This window comes from Lagenorhynchus albirostris, chromosome 2 (genome assembly GCF_949774975.1).
Source record: "Lagenorhynchus albirostris chromosome 2, mLagAlb1.1, whole genome shotgun sequence".
NCBI lineage: Eukaryota > Metazoa > Chordata > Mammalia > Artiodactyla > Delphinidae > Lagenorhynchus > Lagenorhynchus albirostris.
Window position 1 is genome coordinate 111,902,297 of NC_083096.1, and position 19,831 is coordinate 111,922,127.

The window sequence follows — 19,831 nt, forward strand, 5'->3', positions numbered from 1 at the left end:
ATTCCATTACTCTGTACTAAATTTCTGTGATTTCACACCTAGCATATCACAAAAGTATCCCACCTAGTTTTTGTTAATACTCCAGTGACAAGTGAATGCTATCTGTTAGGATGTAGGAATTGACAAGTCTTGCAAATAAAATCCTATTTTTATAATTTTGGTAATGGCCACTTGGAACAAGATGGGTAGCTATATGTAAAGGCAGGTGATAGAAGGTCCTAAATCATTTTCAGATTTCTAAAGTGAAAAGGACTTCACTGGCTGGAGAGAGTTTTGCTTGTAAGAATGGGTAAAGCATGTGAATGGAAAGTATTAATCAGGAGCTTTCTGATGGACAGGCTCTTTTGTGTATTTAAAAATTAATCTTCTTTGGCAGAGATGCAATGGCTCATCTTGATTCTGAGGTGACAGAAGAATGTCTGAGAGAAGACCTGAAGTTTTACTTCATGAACCCTTGTGAAAAATTCCGAGCCAGACAACAGATTCCGTGGAAAATGGGTTTGCAGATTTTGAAGATAGTCATGGTCACCACACAGGTAAATTATATTATCAGTTCATTTGTTCTTTTTCTTACCCCAGGATGAAACTGTTTTCCCATGTTCTGCCACTTGACTTTTGTCCTGAAAAGGCCACACTCATGTTCATAAACCTGTAAAATTATATTGATTCTGGAGGGCAGGCGGTAGGTCGAAGTTCAGTTTAGATGCCGACTTTGTTTTAATGAGGGACTCTGAGGTCATCTCTCACAGGTTCTGTAAATATAGATAATACTAGATCTGAAGGGGGTGTGGGGTTTCTATATCTGAATGAGGCACAGGGCTCGTGAAGGCTGCCCCGTCCAAAGTGATCTGTGTTCTTGAAATCTTTATCTTTATTGAAATACATCTTATATAAATATACTTTGGAAATCTGCATTTTGGACTGTTTTGATTTTGGATTTATGGAATGCTAAGTTTTCTTTTCATCAGTAGCTAAGTGCTTCAGTAAATACTCCCCCAACTTACCTACGCCCCATCCCCTTTCCCAGGCACTATAAGGAGTGTCTAAAGACTACACTGGGACCTTTTGCTTAAAGTCATATTGTTAAGCACTTTATTATCAGTTGTCATCTAGTTTTTGGGCCTGTGCTACTGAACCAGTTTTAGGGAGGCTTCTCTGTAGGTAACTATATTTGAAACATGCGACCTTTTAAAAACAGTACTAATTTGGGATATTAGGCTCCATGGGAAAATAATTATTCTGTCATCAGTGTAACAACTGTTTGTAAAGATGTGATTTCTGGAACACAAAAGTAAATACCTTTCTAAAAATCACTTCCTTACAGTTTTAGAAATGAGAGAGGCGGCTCCTGCCATAACTGAAGTTGCATCTTTATCCTGTGTTCAAAAAGAGGTCTTGTCACTGCATGACATGCTGTACCAGCTCATCACGTTTTAGGGTAAACAAGTTACTTCCAACGAGACAAAGATGAGAGGCAGGGCCAGTGTTAAATGTATATGCTTAGATATTTTCTTTTTTTTTTTTTTTTCTTTGCGGTACGCGGGCCTCCGTGGCTCATGGGCCCAGCCGCTCTGCAGCACGTGGGATCTTCCTGGACCGGGGCACGAACCCGTGTCCCCTGCAGCGGCAGGCGGACTCTCAACCACTGCGCCACCAGGGAAGCCCTATTTTCTTTGAAAATTGTTTTCATTTTAATTCTTGGTTTTGAAGTTTTAATTTTGGCAACCTGCCTACAAAGTAGGTGCATTGCTAGTATTGTTTGGAAGAAGGAGAAATAATGTCCCCTTTTGCTATTTGGTTAATTTTAATTTTTCCCCAATTACTTCTCTTGCCAAACCAGCTGTCATTTCAAGTTTTTGATCTATTAATGTTATTAAAATTGTAACTTACCTAGGCATTAAATACCATCACCCTCTTTGACTTACCTTTTTTGTCCTGCTAACTACTAAATCCCATGGAGTCTTCCTTCAAAACTGTATCTCTTTATGTTTTGCCATATTCACTATCTCCTCTCTAGCACAAACTCTTACATTGTTAGTTAATTAAAAATGTGTCTGAAGCACCTCATATGCTCTGCATTGTCTTGGGAGTATAAGCTGTGAATGTTACCACTGCTGACAGCTCACATGTAGCCTAGCCATTCCATGTGCCAGGCACAGTAAGTGCTTCATGTGTGTTAGCTCATTCCATCCTCACTGGAATCCATGAGGTAGGTTCAGTTTTTACCCGCTCTGTATGGATGAGGAAACTGAACCAAAAAGAGCTGAGTAATTTGCCTATGGCCATTCAGCCAGGAAGTGGCAGAGCCGGGATCTGAGCTCTGGCAGTCTGGCTCCAGAGTCTGCACTCTTATTCAAATACTGTTTCTTTCTAGATGTTGATCTTCAGAGTTTGCACTCGAGGAATACACATAAGTTAACTAGGCTGCTTCTGGAATTCATCTTAGGCCTACCTTTTTTATCTCCATATGCACCAGTCCATTCAATACACGTCAGATTAATTTTTTCTTAGAATGCTTGTATTGTGTCTCTCCTGCTCAGAAACTTCTGTAGAGCCCTATTTTCCACAGAACAAAATTTTGACTCTGTGGCCTGAAATTCACAGATTTCCACAGTCTCCTTCAACTTGCCTTTCCAGCAGCTTTTCAACTCCTGTTTCCTCCCCACATCCCAGACAGATGGACCCACCCAGTGATTCTCATCCCTGCCCTGTTGTCTCTCCAAGTCCAGAGGGATTCTTTTTCTCCCTCATCATGCAGGTGCTATTTGAAGTCCACCTCCCCTGCAAGTCTTGCCTGATCACTCAACGTGTAGTTTTTTTCTGGGTTCACCAGTACCCCTTGCTGGCCACATCACTGATTTCACTTTTAATAGAATATTTCTGGGAATCGATCATTTACTTTTTTGTGTAACTGTACCCGGCCTCCCCTAACAAAATTGTGGTGGATTAAACTTGTGTTCCCCTGTAGGGTCCTTCTAATAAGTTTTGCTACTTGGGTGATATGTAATTGGAACAGATTTCTCAAATATCTTTCTTTCCTTCAAATCCCACTTTTCCCTCCTCCTCTTTTTCTGTCGCTTTTAGCACTCCATCCTCAAGTCTAATGGGATGGGTTCTGTTTTATCATGGTGGATGGGAAGGAAACTTTTTTTTTTAGACATTCCTACCCTGCGTTCTGCAGTGATTTATAATCTTGAGAGAGGTGTCTACATTCTTTTGCTAGATCTGCTCTTTCTCTCCCATATTCTTTGTATATTATTAGAGTGGTATCTTGTTTTTACCTGGTACAGAATATTTTCTCCTCCATTGATTTCATAATCAGGTCTTAAATTCACAATCTTTGCCAGACTGCACTTAATGTGTAATTATTTTTCTCTCTTATAACCTCAGCAAATCTTAAGATCTAGTTAGTGGGGCTAGAATGCACTTTTCTGTCACCCCCCCCTTTTTTTTTTTTTGGACGCTATTCCTTAAGCTAGAATCCTCCTCCTGTGTCTACCAGGGAACCGTTTCTCTCCCTCCTTCCTTTCTTTTTTTTTTTTTGCGGTACGCGGGCCTCTCACTGTTGTGGCCTCTCCTGTTGCGGAGCACAGGCTCCGGATGCGCAGGCTCAGCGGCCATGGCTCACGGGCCCAGCCGCTCCGCGGCATGTGGGATTTTCCCTGACCGGGGCACGAACCTGTGTTCCCTGCATCGGCAGGCGGACTCTCAACCACTGCGCCACCAGGGAAGCCCCTGTCGGCCCCTTTTAAAAAATGAAATTATTTGACCAATCCTCCATCATCTCTTCACTCTTGCTCTGTAGGGGGTGTTTCGTTCTGCCATCGCAGGAAGGGGACCTCATGATCTCCCCCTCCAGGGTTTCTCTCCTCTGCTGAGAGTTGCTTGGAAAATCCTACCCCTGACCTGATTTGGGGCCATACATGTGGGTCTTTGCTTGTTCTGTGAACAACAGGACGGAGAACATTTCCTGTTCTTGATGCCAGATGGGGGTGGTTCCAAGCAGAGATTATACCTCCATGTTCTCTCATTCCCAAAATGGAGGTAATGAGCTTTGAGTCTACATAAGGTGGTAGCTTAAAATAGCAGCAAATTGAATGCTGCTGTCTTGGTCGAGTTATTCACTCCCCATTCACTTTTTGGGTTTCTTTAGCTTAGCTAGGAGCGTGGGAAGAGTGGCTCTAATATTCCCCACTTCTAGAGTTAAGTTGGCAGCATTTCAGTTTGAGAGGTTGTAGGCCATGTGGTCAAGAGAACAGGTGAGTCAAACAAACCTGGTTTGGATCCCCGCTCTCACACTTTTCTGTTTCAACCTGGATAAAGTATCTGACTTCAGGTTGCAGGTGTATAAAATGGGATGGACAGATTCCGTATTTGACTCTGACATTGTGATGGCCACTATTCCAGTTCCTGAGCCCAAAGTAGTGGAAAAAAGAAAAGAAAAATCCCTGTCCTTGTGGAGTCTAATATAATATCTCCCTCAGAGGGTATTGGGAAATTAAGTGAGACATAAAAGTTATAAATTTTAGGCACAGTGCCTGGCACTCAGGACGTAAGAGCTGTTATTCAGCACTATGCAGCGTCAACCTTGTCTGCTTTGTATCCCCGCTTGGCACAGAATAAGCACTCAGTAAACTTCGACTGAAGAACTTGATTCATGTGTGTGTACCAGTTTTTTTTTCATTTGTATGTCAGTATTTAATAAAACTCCCGAACAATCATGTGTGTATTGTTTCCCTGGTTTACTTTTTTAGCTTTTGGAAAGCAACGTGACCTTTCCTTTTCTGGAAGTTCCTACAGGCACCATTGATAGACATCACATGCTTGAAGGAATCTTTAGCCTTTGGTTACTTAGCTTTGAGCACAGGTTGGATGTTGTGGGACTTCTTATCTGATATTTTCCTTAGAATAGCTGGGTTAAGCAATGGCTCAGTCCTTTGACTTGGTATTTGAGGAATGTGATCTGGTGAGGTTCAGATGCTAAAGAGTGTCATCTACGTACATTCTCAAACAATAGTTGCAGGTCTGGAAAGCTGGCACCTAAATTCTTTAACAGGAGTCCTGAAGTCAGATTTTTCAGCAGATGGAACTCCTGTCACATAATAAAAATGACTTTGGATTTAGGCCTGGCTTTCATTCTAGTTAGGCGTCTTGGGCAGTGTAATGAGACTGAATCTCAGTTTCCACATATGTAAAGTGGGGTTAACAGTATTAACATTTTCATAAGATTGTTGTGTTAGTAAGGGAGATGGTGCGTGTAAAGCAGTTAGTACAGTGCCTGGAGTGTGATAATTGCTGAAAAGTGGTAACTATTTTAAATTATTTAGCCTTTTTAAAAAGTCGGGCAAAATTTAAAAGATAAAAAAAATACAGGGACTTCCCTGGTGATGCAGTGGTTAAGAATCCGCCTGCCAATGCAGGGGACAAGGGTTTGATCCCTGGTCCGGGAAGATCCCACATGCCGCGGAGCAGCTAAGCCCGTGTGCCACAACTACTGAGCCTGCGCTCTAGAGCCCGTGCTCCTCAACAAGAGAAGCCATTGCAATGAGAAGGCTGCACACCACAACGAAGAGTATCCCCCGCTCGCCACAACTAGACAGAGCCCGCATGCAGCAACGAAGACCCAACCCAGCCAAAAATAAAAATAAATGAAATAAATTAAAAAAAAATACAAATCACTAAAAAAATTATGTAAGTTTGCAGGTGCAAATTAACATTTGTTTCATCTGAGAGGTCTGGTAGTTGAACCATGGAGTGACAGCAGGTAACACAAATGTCAAGGTCATCTTGTTGAACTTGCTGGTTTCACACATGATAGCAGAGTCCCAAATTGTTTTGGTGACTTAGCATGGTGAAGGTTTGGGTTAAGTTTTCTGGACTCTCATTGTCTTATAAAGCAGATGAGCAGATAAAGTGGGTAGATGGGGAAGGGTGTGTGGGACAGGGTTTATAAAGGTTTGACTTCTGCCATGGCATGTGTGTGTCTGTATGTGTGTTGATGTGAGAAGGAGAGAGAGCGAGAGCAGCAGAGCACATGTGAGGGTGTACGTGTGAGAGAGTGTGTGAGAGTGAGTGCGAAAGAGTATGTGACAGAGTGTGAGTTTGAGTGTGAGTGGAGAGAGAGGCTGTTTGTGTATGGAATTTCCTGGGTTTGGGGGGTAAACGTTTAGTGCCTGCTAATTTTCCCTACTTGTTGGATTCCAAGAAGAAAACTTAAGGGCAGAAAGAATACATTCACTCCTGGTGAAGAGAGCCCTTGGCATCTAACCCTGTACTGTGATACAGTATAAGGAGGAATAAGTAGGAGTTTTATCACAAGAAGGTGGGTGCGTGGTGACAGTGTTTGGGTCGACATCATGGAGGAGGAGTGACCCCTGTTATCCTTTGTGGTGCTTTGATGCTGTAGATCTTGGAGACAGGAACTCTTAGGTGTAAATCTCATACGAGTTCTTGCAGAGCTAGAGGAATTGAATTCCTTTGACGGCAATTACCTCTTAGCTGGAGGAAGTACTATACAGGCCACTTTTCAAAAATGTTCTTCAAAAGCCACGTGCAAAACATTGTTATGATTTTTTAAAATACTTACAATTTCTAAATGTGAAATCATTTAGAGTTAACTGTCCAATAGCAGTCAAGCACATGAATTAGTGGTTTACTAAGCACAGTTGACCCTTGAACATAGCAGGTTGGAACCATACAGGTTCACTTATACGAGGATGTATTTCCGTAGTAAATACTACAATGCTACATGACCCACGATCCACGGTTGGTTGAATCCTCGAATTCGCAGGTCGGACTATAAATTATACTTGAATTAATCCCCGCATTGTTCAAGGCTCAAATGTCCATCAGTTTTGAAAACAATAAATTTGAAATGCAAGTATAAGAAAAATAGATTCAAATTAGATAACCAACCAGGACCTACTGTATAGCACAGGGAACTGTACTCAATATCTTGTAATAACCCATAATGGAAGAGAATATAAAAAAGAATATATATATATATATATATATATATAAAATTGAATCACTTTGCCATACGTCTGAAGCTATCGCAACATTGTAAATCAACTATGTTCAAATAAATTTTTTTGAAAAGAAAAAAATAGCAGAACTATAAAAAAAGAAAAAGGAAAATGGATTCAGACATAACTGACTTGGATTCCTCCTTCCTCTTCTCCTTCTCCATCATTAAAGGCCAGTAAGGTTGTTAGTCGCTGGGAGTGCTCATTTCTTCTAATTTTATGCTATTTTGAATTGCTGATTTAGCTTGGTGAGGTTATTTCTGGGGGGAAAGAGTTCCTGTATTTTGACATTGATATGATTAGTAAAAACCAAAGCAGTGAGATTTTTCTGGCTGATGTTTATAGGTGAGGATTCATGATAATAAGAAGGCATTCGCCTCCCCTGGTAAATGGTAAAATTCATATACTTCTGTTTGATTTTCTTTCCTAGCTTGTTCGTTTTGGTTTAAGTAACCAGCTGGTGGTTGCTTTCAAAGAAGAAAACACTGTTGCTTTTAAGCACTTGTTTTTGAAAGGATATTCCGGTGTAGATGAAGATGAATACAGTTGCAGTGTATATACTCAAGAGGACACCTATGAGAGCATCTTTTTTGCTATTAGTCAGGCAAGTATTTTGTTGTGACTTACCTATACTTTGAGAATATGTTGATCCTTGACCTTGCTGTCTTAGCAAAGAAAAAAATTATACATATATTAACATATTCTGATTTAAGTTTTGCATAGTCTGCCAAAAGTTTATTGCTTTTTCCGTAGCTACATTTCCACACAATAGATTTTGCCTATTTTAAGTTTTTCTTTAAGATTTATGTTTGTATTTATCCCTTCCCACCCGCTACTATTGGGAGATTACCGCAGATCAAATAGCCAAATAGCTAAAAGTAGCTTTATAATCTCAGAAGGTTTGATGAATGAGAGACCAAATCTAAGATTCTAGCATCTCAATTTTGATGTCTTAGCATTAATAAGCCTAGCTGAACTTTAAGAATATGGAGTAGGATATGATAATATTTGTGTCTAGGTAGTATTGAGAAACCAGATTGGTAGGCCTGAAGGAAATATTTAAAGGAGAGAAATTCTTATTCTTTCTTATTCATTCATTCATTCATTTACTCATTCAGTAAATATTTGGGTACCGAGTATGTACCAGGTACTGTTCTAGACATTGGGGATATAGCATGAATAAAACAGACAAAACTCCTGTCCTTATAGAGCTTAATTCTAGAGGGGAGAGCCAGACAGATGAAAAGAAGTGAAAAATATAGTACAGAATGCTGACTCCTTGAAAACACCACCAAAACAAACAAACAAACAAACAAACAAAAAAACGCATGTTGGGAAGCAAGACTGAGCTCACTGCTAACAGTGGTAGCAGAGATGGTCCCTTGACCATTCTCTATAGGTTGTAGAGTGCAAAGTCTGGCTATAGATTTTGAAGTCTGGTTTAAGGCATGTCTTTCAATGTGAGGGGAGCTGGATAAGAACTGAGTAAAGATCATCCTATAATAGTTTAGGATTGGTGGGCATAACAAGATGAGGGTTTTGGTGGGGGATGTTCAGAGAGTCTTGGGAGTTATTAGACTACATCTTCAAAATGATCATCTATTTAAATGAGGTTTTGGGCTGTTCCTGAAGTAAATAATACACTTACTTGCAATTTTTATGTTCCTGGGCAAAAGTTTCCTGGAATAATAAATTCATATTAATGAAGATAGGGGCCAGTAAAGCCCTGGTAGTACAGATAGGCAGATGGTAAAGCTGTGTTAATGTAAGCGGTGGGTGTGGATGGCTTGGGTCCTCAGAGGTATGTTGAAAATGATAACTGGAATAAAGCAAGGGAGGAGACTGGACTGCCTGGTGGTGCCTGTGCACTGGAGATGGATGTTTGCAGTTTTCTTTGGGTGGTAAGGAAAGGCCTCATGGAGGCGGTAATATTTGAGTCAAGGTCTGAAGACGTGAACCTTGCAGATAGATACCTGGGCTTCTAGGCGGAGGGAACAGCAAAGGCCCTAGGCAGGAGTGTGCCTAGAGAGCTCCAGAACTGCCTGGAGGTCAGTGTGGCTTTGGAGGTGGCGGGGTGGAGCCAGTGGCCAGTAGTGGGCTGGGAGTTCAGAGAGATAGGCAGGACCTTGACTTTGGCTCTGAGTAGGTGGGAGCCTCTGGCTGCACTTTAGTTTCGAGTTCTGTGACGCCGTGTGTTTCTGCTCAACCCAAGAAAATTACCTTGTGATGTTTTACATTGGGGAGTTCTACTGAGGGATATGAGACAAACAATAAAAAATAGCTAAAAGTATATTCCATGTGCTGTAACTTCTGATGAAACTTGTTAAGCTCATAAATGTCTTTATTTAACTATTTTTAATAGTTTCATCGGCTAAGGAATTTATCTCTGGGGACCCTTGGTTATGGAAAAAATGAAGACAACAGAATTGGATTAAAAGTCTGTAAGCAGCATTACAAGAAAGGGACCATGTTTCCTTCTAATGAGACGCTAAATATTGACAGCGACATTGAAATAGGTAATACAGTGATAATTTCATTATATTTCTTTATCATCTTCTGTGGTAAGAGCAAAAAACACCCTCGTGCGCCGGCAGCCCAAATGAAACAACTTTGCCTTTGTGACGGCTGACCTATCTGAGGCTTTAACGTTTGCCTGCAAAGAGCTTTGGCTCAGGAAACTATGGGTCTGCTGTGACAGGACCAGGAACATTTGTGCATCTCTTTGGTGCAACTCAAGATTTTTGGTTTTGGGGGGTAAATGCACAGGTGTTTCCTGTTTGTTTAATTTTTTCCCTCCGTGAGGGGGGGATTAGGCTTTTTGAAAAAAAATGAGACTGTATTTGTTAAATGAAATAATGTGAGTGAAAATGCTGGGTCCTCTTGCTTTTATCATTTGTTAAATATATTAATGCTCTTCAGAGGTGAATTGTGATTAATAAGTCATTTTCTCTGTTTGGAGATTGGCAAAAAGTTAACATCTAATCAAGTGGAATTGTTTTGTGACATTCTGTTAAGAATTTAAAAGCATTCCATATATAAATGCAAAGTATCTGACCTGAGGCTCGGGAGGTTTTGTCTTTCATTCAACAAACCTTTGGTGTACAGTTATCACGCCTAAAGCACTCCCTGTTTTATGAACTGGGGTTGCAGAGATTAACCAGTCATGGCTCCTCAAGCAGCTAACAGGTCAGAAATCCGGGTCCTAGTAGCAGTGTAAATTTGGAGTGGTTTTATTAAAAAGAGAGCTCCAGAGTTCATTTGACCATATTTCCTATAACCCGATTTTAAGGTGCCTTGGTAATACAATAGAAGAACATCCCTGTGAAGTAAAGGTTCTAATTCATTTCCCACAGGCTACCTGTTTAGAATCTTTTCATGAGTAAATGTGTCCTACCCTCTTGACTCTAAAAGAAACAGCCCATAAGCTAGCACTTGTCAGGGTCCCCAGGTTGCTTCCAGAGACCCATCAGTAGCTTGGTTCTGTGGCCAGCAGCCTTGAAATGTCCCTTATCTTATTGCCCTGCAGGCTCTGCTATCCTGAGATCTGTGTGGTAGTCAGTCTGCAGGGGCTGATCCAGTTTCACCCTTCATGTTTCTCCTGCGCTGTCAGCTGTGCTCCCCGCCGTGGGCAGTTCCTGTAACTGGGAGTACTGAGAGGTGGAGCTGAAAGCTTGTGCAGTGACCCTCTGCTCCAAATGAGCCATGGCCACTTGTCCCCTTAAAAATGTGAGCCTTAATTGGATGAATCATACGACTATTTTCCAGTGATTCATATGTTGTTTCCCTCAACTGATTTTTCTTGGAAAATTGATTAAAGAAATGTGGCCAAAGTCAGTATCAGTGGCTAGGCGAGACAGAGCAGAAAGCAGGATTTATTCCCTGACCATTGGACAGTGGTGTCCTCGGTCATTTCCTTTCCATCATATGGAATATTTTTAACCAAATGGAGAGAAGTTGACTATTAATTTGACTTTATTTTAAGAGAGACTGTTGAAGCAAGCTAATTATATTTTTTGACTTATTAAATTAAATATAACTTATCAAAGAGAACTTTTTGATGTATCTATTCAAAAGGTGTAAAAAATAATCTTAAAAATGCTTGATACTGGATTTTAGACTTTCTTGTCTTGGACACATTGGAGGAAGCCTGCAGACGGTATAAATAGGGATTGAGTTTGTCTTCATTGGTGTGGCATTATAGTTTAAATAGGTGAATTAGCAGAAACTGTTCTAGATTACCTATTTATGAATTTTGTGGTATCTTTATGATTAAGAGAAGCATCCTTCAGATCTCTCAGCGCAGAGATCTGCCTGTGTGCTGCTTTCCTGGTGGGTTTATGTTTAGCTGCACGATTGATTGTACAGTTCAAGCTAAGGGTTTCCCCTAATTCATGCTGAGGGCCTATCCCTCTGTCCCTGCCTCTAGACCTATAGCTTTACAGTTCAGCTTCACTGGGGGTACTGTAATGAATCCTGTTAAAAAAAATTTTTTTTTACAACATTTAGATGGATATCATTCTACTACAGTGTTTCACTTTCTATAATGCAGATTTTGAATTTCTTATCTTCTTTCCACGTATTCTTAGCATGAAACATTATGACCATTTCATCATTTTACCTGCCATTTTAAGAACATATTGAATCCACCCTCCCTTTGTCTCTGAGAGGGTTGTTATTTCATTCGCTGGAGTGTTCTGCCTTGTAAATGAGATTCATTTGAGTGATGAGGCTGCTACTCCAATATCAGTTTGTTCTGTTTGAAGTTTGATGTTTTACTCGGGGCTTTTGCCATGCTTTAAAAAAAAAATCTCAGTTCTTAGGTTTTGCTGCCACCAAGTGCTTGGCGGCCTCATTAGCAATGACTGTAGCATGAGATATGGCAGACTCCAGAGAGTTCTGAATGTGTATGTAGCTAAAGTGTCGTTCTCCTATTACAATGACAGAATCTGAATAATCAAATAGACTTTTATAAGGCAAATTTTACAGATAGTGTAACATTAACTAACATGTGCTGTCCTATTTCTCTGAATCCGTCATCAATTTTTAAAAAACGCACCTGTTTTATAAACATTTGAAAGTGAAAAAACTTAATGTCTTTTTTCATTTAAAAAAAAATTTTTATTGGCGTATAGTTGCTTTACCATATTGTGTTCGTTTATACTGTACAGCGAAGTGAATTCATGTCTTAGAATGAATGAAATACAGGAGAAGAAGACCTAGGACAGTATCGGGCACACAGATTTTTAACAAATTCCTCCTTCTTTCAGAATACAGTCATTTGCCCAGATAAGTTTAATTTAAATATTATTTTTTCCTTTTCCTTTACTTTAGAATAAGAATGTTGAAGGTAGAAGGGCCTTAAATAGCCTCAGTTTGGCCTTCACTTTAAAGTTGAGGAAACTGATGTTCAGTCAAGCTTGGTGACTAGGCCAAGGTCATGCAGCGATTTAGTGACCGTGGGTCTTTGCTACTCTAAACTCGGTAACATGGGCATCACCCAGGAGCTTGTGAAACATGCAGAATCTCCAGGCCCCCCCTAGACCTGCAGAATCCAAATTTGCATCTTAACGAGATCCCTGAATGACATATACGCACATGAAGCTTGGGAAGTGCCGGTTCAGTACTCTGCAGCTGCGGTCTTTGACTTCGCACAGACCTCTCTCTCTTTTACCAGCTTCACACATTTTATACTGTCCATCACCATCGGCCTTCAGTGCCCCCTGTACCAGCTTGGACACCTCTGTCCATCAGTATCACTCCCTTACAGAAGCGGTTCGGGCACTTGCCTCTCCCTTCTTTCTCACCTGGATCCTGCCAGCCGTCACCAGGGTCCTCTGTGGCCGAGCCCTGGTGCCCCAGCTGCTGATACCTCCTGGAGAAACGGGCCAGAGCAGAACACGCTCACACTGCCACACATCTGCAAACCTCCGCACACAGCACCTCCAGCAGGCTTCCCCGTCAGCCCGGTGCTGCAGAGGCGAGGCTGCGGCCAAAGGCCTCCCACAGCACCAGGGCCCACCCCTTTCAGCTCTGCGAAGTCGCCTCCCTCTCTCTGCACCCAAATTCGCATCTCTGAGCTCCGTTCCTCCCTGAGTTCCAGACTCCTCCTCCATTCAGCCGGCTGCTTGACAAACCACTTGACAACCCCCTCTGTGACTCTAATAGGGATTTCAAACCTGCTGTGTCCAAAACAGAACATCTCAAGCCTCCTCCACCCCCTACCCCTGGCTCAACCTGTTTCTTTCTACTCTTGCCCATCTCGGAAAACGAAACCAACATTTTCACATCATGCCATCATACTCCCAGTTGCTCAAGCCCCAAACTTGAATGTGTTGGTTTCTCCATTTCCATTGCCACCTCTGTAGTCCAAGCCGCTGCCGCTCTTGCTTGGACTGGTCTCCACCCCCTGCCCTGCCCCTCAGCAACCAGAATGATATTTTTTAAAAAATTGGCTAAATTGGGACATCTCATTCCCTGGGCTAAAAACCACGAGTGGCTTCCCATCTTTTTAGAATAAAACCCACAAGTCTCTGTAGGACCGGCCACCCGCCTGTCTCTCCAAGCCCCCGCTTCCCTGGTTCTGCCTCCTTGCTGTTTGTTGAACAAGTCAGGCTCTTTCTTGCCTGGGACTTAGTGCTTACTTTTGTCCTGCCCGGAGCGCTCCCCCTGGATCTGTGCTCAGCTGGGTCTCCTTCCTCCCTCAGGTGTCGGTTTAAACAGCCCCAGTGCCTCAGAGCCCTTCCCAACAGTTCTCCTCAGGTAGGGCCTCCCCACCCTCCATCACTTCACTGTGTCTTGGCAGTACTGTGCACACCGTGAAATTGTCCTGTGTATATTTTTTCACTCTTGGTTTATCTCCCCCACTACAGTGTGAGCTCCATACAGACCTCGTTCTGTCTCGTTCATCGCTCTACCTTCAGTGCCTGGCACAATGCCTGGCCCCTGAAAGCTTTCAGTAAATATTTACTGAATAAGTGAATGAGTCAGGTAGGGAGCCTGGGCCTTTTGAGTTTCCGAAATAGGTGCTCAGAGGTCAGCCTCATCAATGTACTGGTGAAGAGCTCAGGCTCTGGAACTGAGCACATGTGGATTTAAATTCTGGTTGGTTAGGGGCTTCTTCCTGGTGGCACAGTGGTTGAGAGTCCGCCTGCTAATGCAGGGGACATGGGTTCGTGCCCCGGTCCGGGAAGATCCCACATGCTGCGGAGCAGCTAGGCCTGTGAGCCATGGCCGCTGAGCCTGCGTGTCCGGAGCCTGTGCTCCGCAACGGGAGAGGCCACAACAGTGAGAGGCCCGCGTACTGCAAAAAAAAAAAAAAAAAAAAAATTCTGGTTGGCCACCAGCTAGGTGTGTGACCTTGAGGAAGTTTCTTGGCCTCTCTGTGCCTCGGTTTGTCCATCTGTAAAATGGCAACAATAGTGTATGTCTCACAAGGTTGCTTCGGGGGGTTAAACAGGATGATGCATTAAATGAGAGAACCTATAAAGCCCCGAGCACAGTGCCTGGCAGAGAGTAAGTCCCTGTATGTTTTTGCTATCTGTATCATTCTATCTTTAGTTTCCTATAAAAAAAGCTTCTTTTGATCAACTGCCCTCACTGTATCAATCAAGGCCCAGTCAGGAAAACCAACATTGAATTGTTTCTTGATACTCATGGTCCATTTGCCAAACACAGGGAGGCACCCCCTCTGACACCTGCCTTTCTTAAACATTGTGGCTGTTGAGCTGTCCATTCAGCTCCGTGTCCTTGTTTTTGGCCCAGGATACCTGATTGTCATAAAATGTAAGTGTGTCCTCCATATTTTGAGTGTCCTATATACTAGGCAATGGGTGTTCAACGGCCACAGCAGTCGTGCCCTTGCTCTCAAGCACCTTATTCTAGTTGAGGAGATAGATAAGCAAATAAAGAGTCAAATTGTGAGAGAAGATTCTCAGAGAACAAGCCATAGGGCCTACCCGGGTTCTCAAGCACCTACTGAGTGTCAGGCACTGCAGGAGGCCCTGACTTTTCCATTCTTGAGGCAGCACAAAGGGGGCAGCAGCAGCCCAGGTGAGAGTCAGCCAGGCTGGTTCACACCACTTCTGGCATCAGGGCTGAGTGACCTTGAAGGGCGTTGACCATGAAAGGTGTTCATTGTCTCCAGACCTCCTCGGTTTCCTGCCAAAGTGTTAGGCTACACAATAATGAGACTAATTTTTATGTGCGGCTCTTGGAATCATTCTTTTATAGTTTACAGCTCATAATTTATTTTTATTTGAGTACAATCTAAGTTCCTTTCTTTCTCTTATTTTTTTTTTTTGGAAAAGTATCGGACTAAACAGAAAAGTTGCCAACTAGCACAAAGATGTCCTTGTATGGCTTTCGTCTAACTTTCCCAAATGCTAACATTTTACCACATTTGCTTTATCATTCTTCCTACATAAAAAAATTTCTCCTGAAATCTATGAGACGAAGGTGCAGACACAAGGCCCCTACCTCTAAATACTTGTGTGCATCTCCCCAAACAAGAACGTGCTCCTCATAACCACCGAACAGTGCTCAAAAGCATGAGTTAACGTGGACGTGATACTATAATCTACAGACCCTATTCATATTTCATCAACTGCCCTAACATTATCTACAGCAAAAGCCATGCCTAACCTGCCTGGTCCAGGATCACATATTGCATTTAGTTGTCATGTATCTTTAGTCTCCTATAATCTGGAGAAAAATTGAGTTCTTGGCTTTTTTTTTTTTAAATGACCTTGACATTTTTAAAGAGTAGAATGTCCCTCCCTTGAGTTTTCCTGTTTTTTGTTGTACGCGGGCCTCTCACTGATGAGGCCCCTCCCGTTTCGGAGCACCGGCTCCGGACGCGCAGGCTCCGGACGCGCAGGCTCAGCGGTCATGGCGCACGCGCCCAGCCGCTCCGCGGCATGTGGGATCTTCCCGGACCGGGGCACGAACCTGCGTCCCCTGCATCGGCAGGCGGACTCCCAACCACCGCGCCACCAGGGAAGCCCTGTTGTGTGTGTTTTTTTTTTTTTTTTTTTAATTAACTTACTTATTTTTGGCTGTGCTGGGTCTTCGTTGCTGCACGTGGGCTTTCTCTAGTTGGCGGCGAGCGGGGACTACTCTTCGTTGCGGTGCGCGGGCTTCTCATTGCCGTGGCTTCTCTTTTCTGCGGAGTACGGGCTCTAGGCATGCGGGCTTCAGTAGTTGTGGCGCACGGGCTTAGTTGCTTCATGGCATGTGGGATCTTCCCAGACCAGGGGTCGAACCTGTGTCGCCTATATTGGTAGGCGGATTCTTAACCACTGCGCCACCAGGGAAGCCCCTAGTTTTCCTGTTTCTTTGTGCCTAGATTGAGGTTACGCATTTGGGGCAGAAATACCACACAAATGGTACGTTATTTCAGGAGGCACATGATGTCTCTTTATCTCAATCCTGGTGATGTTAACTTTGATCACGTGGCTAGGGTGGGATCTGCCAGGTTCCCCACTGTAAAGTTACTGGTCTCCCTGTTGTGATTAATAAGTATTCTGTGGAGAGATGCTTTGGAACTTGTTGAGTCCTCTGCTCTCATCACACTTCAGCCCACTGGTTTTAGCATCTGATTCTTGCCTGACAGTCACTGTGGTTTTTTCATGGCCCTAGACTGCATTCACCTAGACCTCCAGACCCTCTCCAAGAACCCTCAGGACTGGAAGAACTCATCATTCTTCAGACTGGCATTTTATCGGTAAATATGCTTTCGAGTCTCATTGCCCAGGAGACGCAGATGGGGAAAGGAGAGTAGGGGAGGAAGACTGTGGCAATTTATACCTTGTAATATTTTCTCTTCAGCCTCTTGCAAGTTGAAATCTCCTTTCATCTCAAAGGCATTGACCTGCAGACGATTCATTCCCGAGAGCTACCAGACTGTTACATCTTTCAGAATACGGCAAGTGTCTATTTTACTAAGCCATTTTATCATTTTTCTCTACTCCTTTTGTAGGTGCAGAGTGCAAAGCACCTCTGCCTATAGATGTGTTTGATGCAGTTGTGTTTAAAACAGTTTTAATGCCACTTTATAGCATCGTTGGTCCAGAGGCCGTGACTTCTAAAAATGATACAAGCCCATTCCAACTTTTTAAAACTAGATTTTGGGGTTGAGAAGAGTTTTCAAAGTGGACTTTGACTTCCTACTCTCCGAATACATTTTTAAAAATAGCTTATGACCTGTGTTTTAAGTGCCTATAACGTTTTTCCCACCTTCGAAGGAAGGTCTTTGCAAATGTTGTAGCAAATGTTTTCAAACCTCAAGGCAGAAAGTGCCCCCTTGGTCTGAAGGCTAATCTGCAAAGGATCAATTGCTGCAGCTTTTATTTTGGGAGGGGCAGGCATGTGCCATGGACTTCCTCCCTCCCTCCCTCCCTTCCTTCCTTCCTCCCTCCCTCCCTCTCTCCCTTCCTTCCTCCCTTCCTCCTTTCCTCCCTTCCTTCCTCCCTCCCTCCCTCCCTTCCTTCCTCCGTCCCTCCCTCCCTCCCTCCCTTACTCCCTTCTTCTCTCCCTCCCTTCCTTCTTTCAAGTTTCTTGATGGGCAGAACTGAATGCTCAGTTGGACGTTATATGTAGCTGTTGTTTTAGCAATTCAGAAGCATGCTTCATTCAACAACAATCACTGAATGCTCAGTGAGTCCCTACGAGGCAGCAGGCAAGTTGCCATGCTCTAGAGGTACCATGGCCCTCAGGAAGCTTACAGCCTAGTGGAAGAGATAGAAAAACAAGTCAACAAAAAAATTAATTATAAATTGTGACATGTAGTAAGGAAGAATGTCTCCCCCAGAGAGTAGCATGATTAATCTCCCTGGGGTGACCCACACATTACAAAACGCGTTATTAAATCCAAGGCAAGGCAAAGCTTGGAGAGCTGAACGTGTATGTGATCTATGGTTAAACCCACAGGTGCCTGAACATCTTTGAGCACAAGCCACGTGCACATTACACATTCTCAGTGTAATATAAGAATATCGTTATGACCAACCCAGAGATTCGAGAATTAAGCTATACAGACCTCATTTCTATACCTATGAGCTAGGACCAAACTTCACTAGCCCTGGCATTCAAGGCCTCATTTTCCCCCAGGAAAGCCCCTAAAATACGCTGCATATTTCACTTATAAACTTTAAATGCTTGAAACATAATGTGGAAGATTGAGGGCATTTGGAAATCTTAACTTCAACCCATAACCCTGGAGCAATCTTTGCCACTTCTGAAAGCCCATGTAGCACTTCTGAAAACATATATATAGTGTTTGAAGCAAATAGAAAAATAATTTCTAGCCTAGTGAACATCTAGAGTTTCATACCCAAAGGACTAAATTAAGGCAAATGCTTGTAAATTCCATTCAGTGTAATAAATGAGGTCTTTGTGTTCTCTTGTCAAAAATTGGTGGTGAAGTCTCATGTTTGTTCTTTGGACTGGTTGGCTGTTTTGCTTTAGAATTTCTCTGAATCCAAATGTGCTTTTAGTAGAATTTCATGCATTCCCCCTTTGGACCACATTTTTTCATTAATAATAGGAAGTTGTGGAGGAATCATGGGATGAGGACATTTTCATCAGTCTAACTCTCTTTGGATCGGCACGCTATCTGGATGCCATTGATATTTAAGCAGAACTGATCTAACCAGTCATACTTTCTGCTGGGCCGTAACCTCTTCCTCAATTTGTATCTCCAGATTATCTTTGACAATAAAGCTCACAGTGGCAAAATCAAAATCTACTTTGACAGTGACGCTAACATCGAGGAATGTAAAGACTTGAACATCTCCGGATCTAGTAAGTATGTTATATGCTTGCCCATGGTGGATTATGGAAGATTTTTATCACTTCATTTTAGGATTTGGGGTCTATAAATGGTTTATTTGGATGATGATAAGAATAAAGGGCTCCAAAAAACCACATTTTGAGCATTCGCTTCTGTTAAGCATACCCCAAAGCTTTGCATTTTTGTTCAGTTCAGCAAATGTTGATTACAGACCTTGTAGGAGAGGTCGTGTGGCCCAGCGGTTAAGAGCAGTTTCTGGAGCCAGACTACCTGGGTTCGAGCTTTGGTTCTGTTTCCTGTACCTGTGATCTTGGACACATGGCTTAACCTCTCTGTCTCAGGGTCCTTCTCCGCAAAATGAAGGTAATAATAGTACTTACCTTCCAGCAAGTTGAGTATTAAATGAGTATGTAAAGCAGAGCGCTGAGAACAACAGTTGGCACACAGTATTTGTAGGCGCTCTGGAAAAGAAAGAAAACGCCTTCGTGAGTGAGGGGCACTGGCATGCTTATAAAATCTCTAGCGTGTCCTGACTAGGAGTAAGTGGTGGAGGCACAGAAGATATGAGCATCAAGAAAGCAAAGGTTCGTTTTGATGGGGACAGAGTGAGACACAGAGTCCAGCAATGCTTCTTGGAGAAGGTATGATTTGATCTGAGCCTGTGACAGTGGAGTGGGATCAAGGCCTTCAGAGCCCAGAGAGCAGCCTGGACAAACCTGGGTCATTTACTCAGTCATTACTCAGGAAATACCTCCTGATCCACAGACTAAAGTGGGCTCCTCAGACCCCATTCTCACTGCGGGGGTTGGGATGATGTTAATGATGGGTGATCAGTATTCTTTCATTTACAAGTTTTGTTTCATTTACAAGTTTTGTTTAACTGAACCTGCCTTTGACCAGATTATCAGAACAAAATAAAATGTAAAATACCTGGGATTCCTAACTATTTTATATTAGTTTTAAATTAGACTCTATTTGTGGCCTGTTGCTTTTCGGTTGCCTAATATGTCCTGATGAT

The 19,831-nt window shown here is 42.7% G+C and overlaps 1 protein-coding gene across 1 annotated transcript in view; it reads left to right on the plus strand.

The window, feature by feature from the left end:
• The first annotated feature begins 376 nt into the window (after positions 1 to 376).
• The window catches only part of MCOLN2 (mucolipin TRP cation channel 2), a 45,688-nt gene continuing 26,233 nt past the window's right edge, over positions 377 to 19,831 (plus strand). Inside the window, exons 1-6 of the mRNA XM_060142511.1 lie at positions 377 to 536; positions 7,456 to 7,629; positions 9,388 to 9,541; positions 16,662 to 16,746; positions 16,851 to 16,947; positions 18,725 to 18,824. Coding sequence (XP_059998494.1) covers positions 384 to 536; positions 7,456 to 7,629; positions 9,388 to 9,541; positions 16,662 to 16,746; positions 16,851 to 16,947; positions 18,725 to 18,824 — 763 coding nt within the window. The 5' untranslated portion in view covers positions 377 to 383. The remainder of the gene's footprint in view (positions 537 to 7,455; positions 7,630 to 9,387; positions 9,542 to 16,661; positions 16,747 to 16,850; positions 16,948 to 18,724; positions 18,825 to 19,831) is intronic.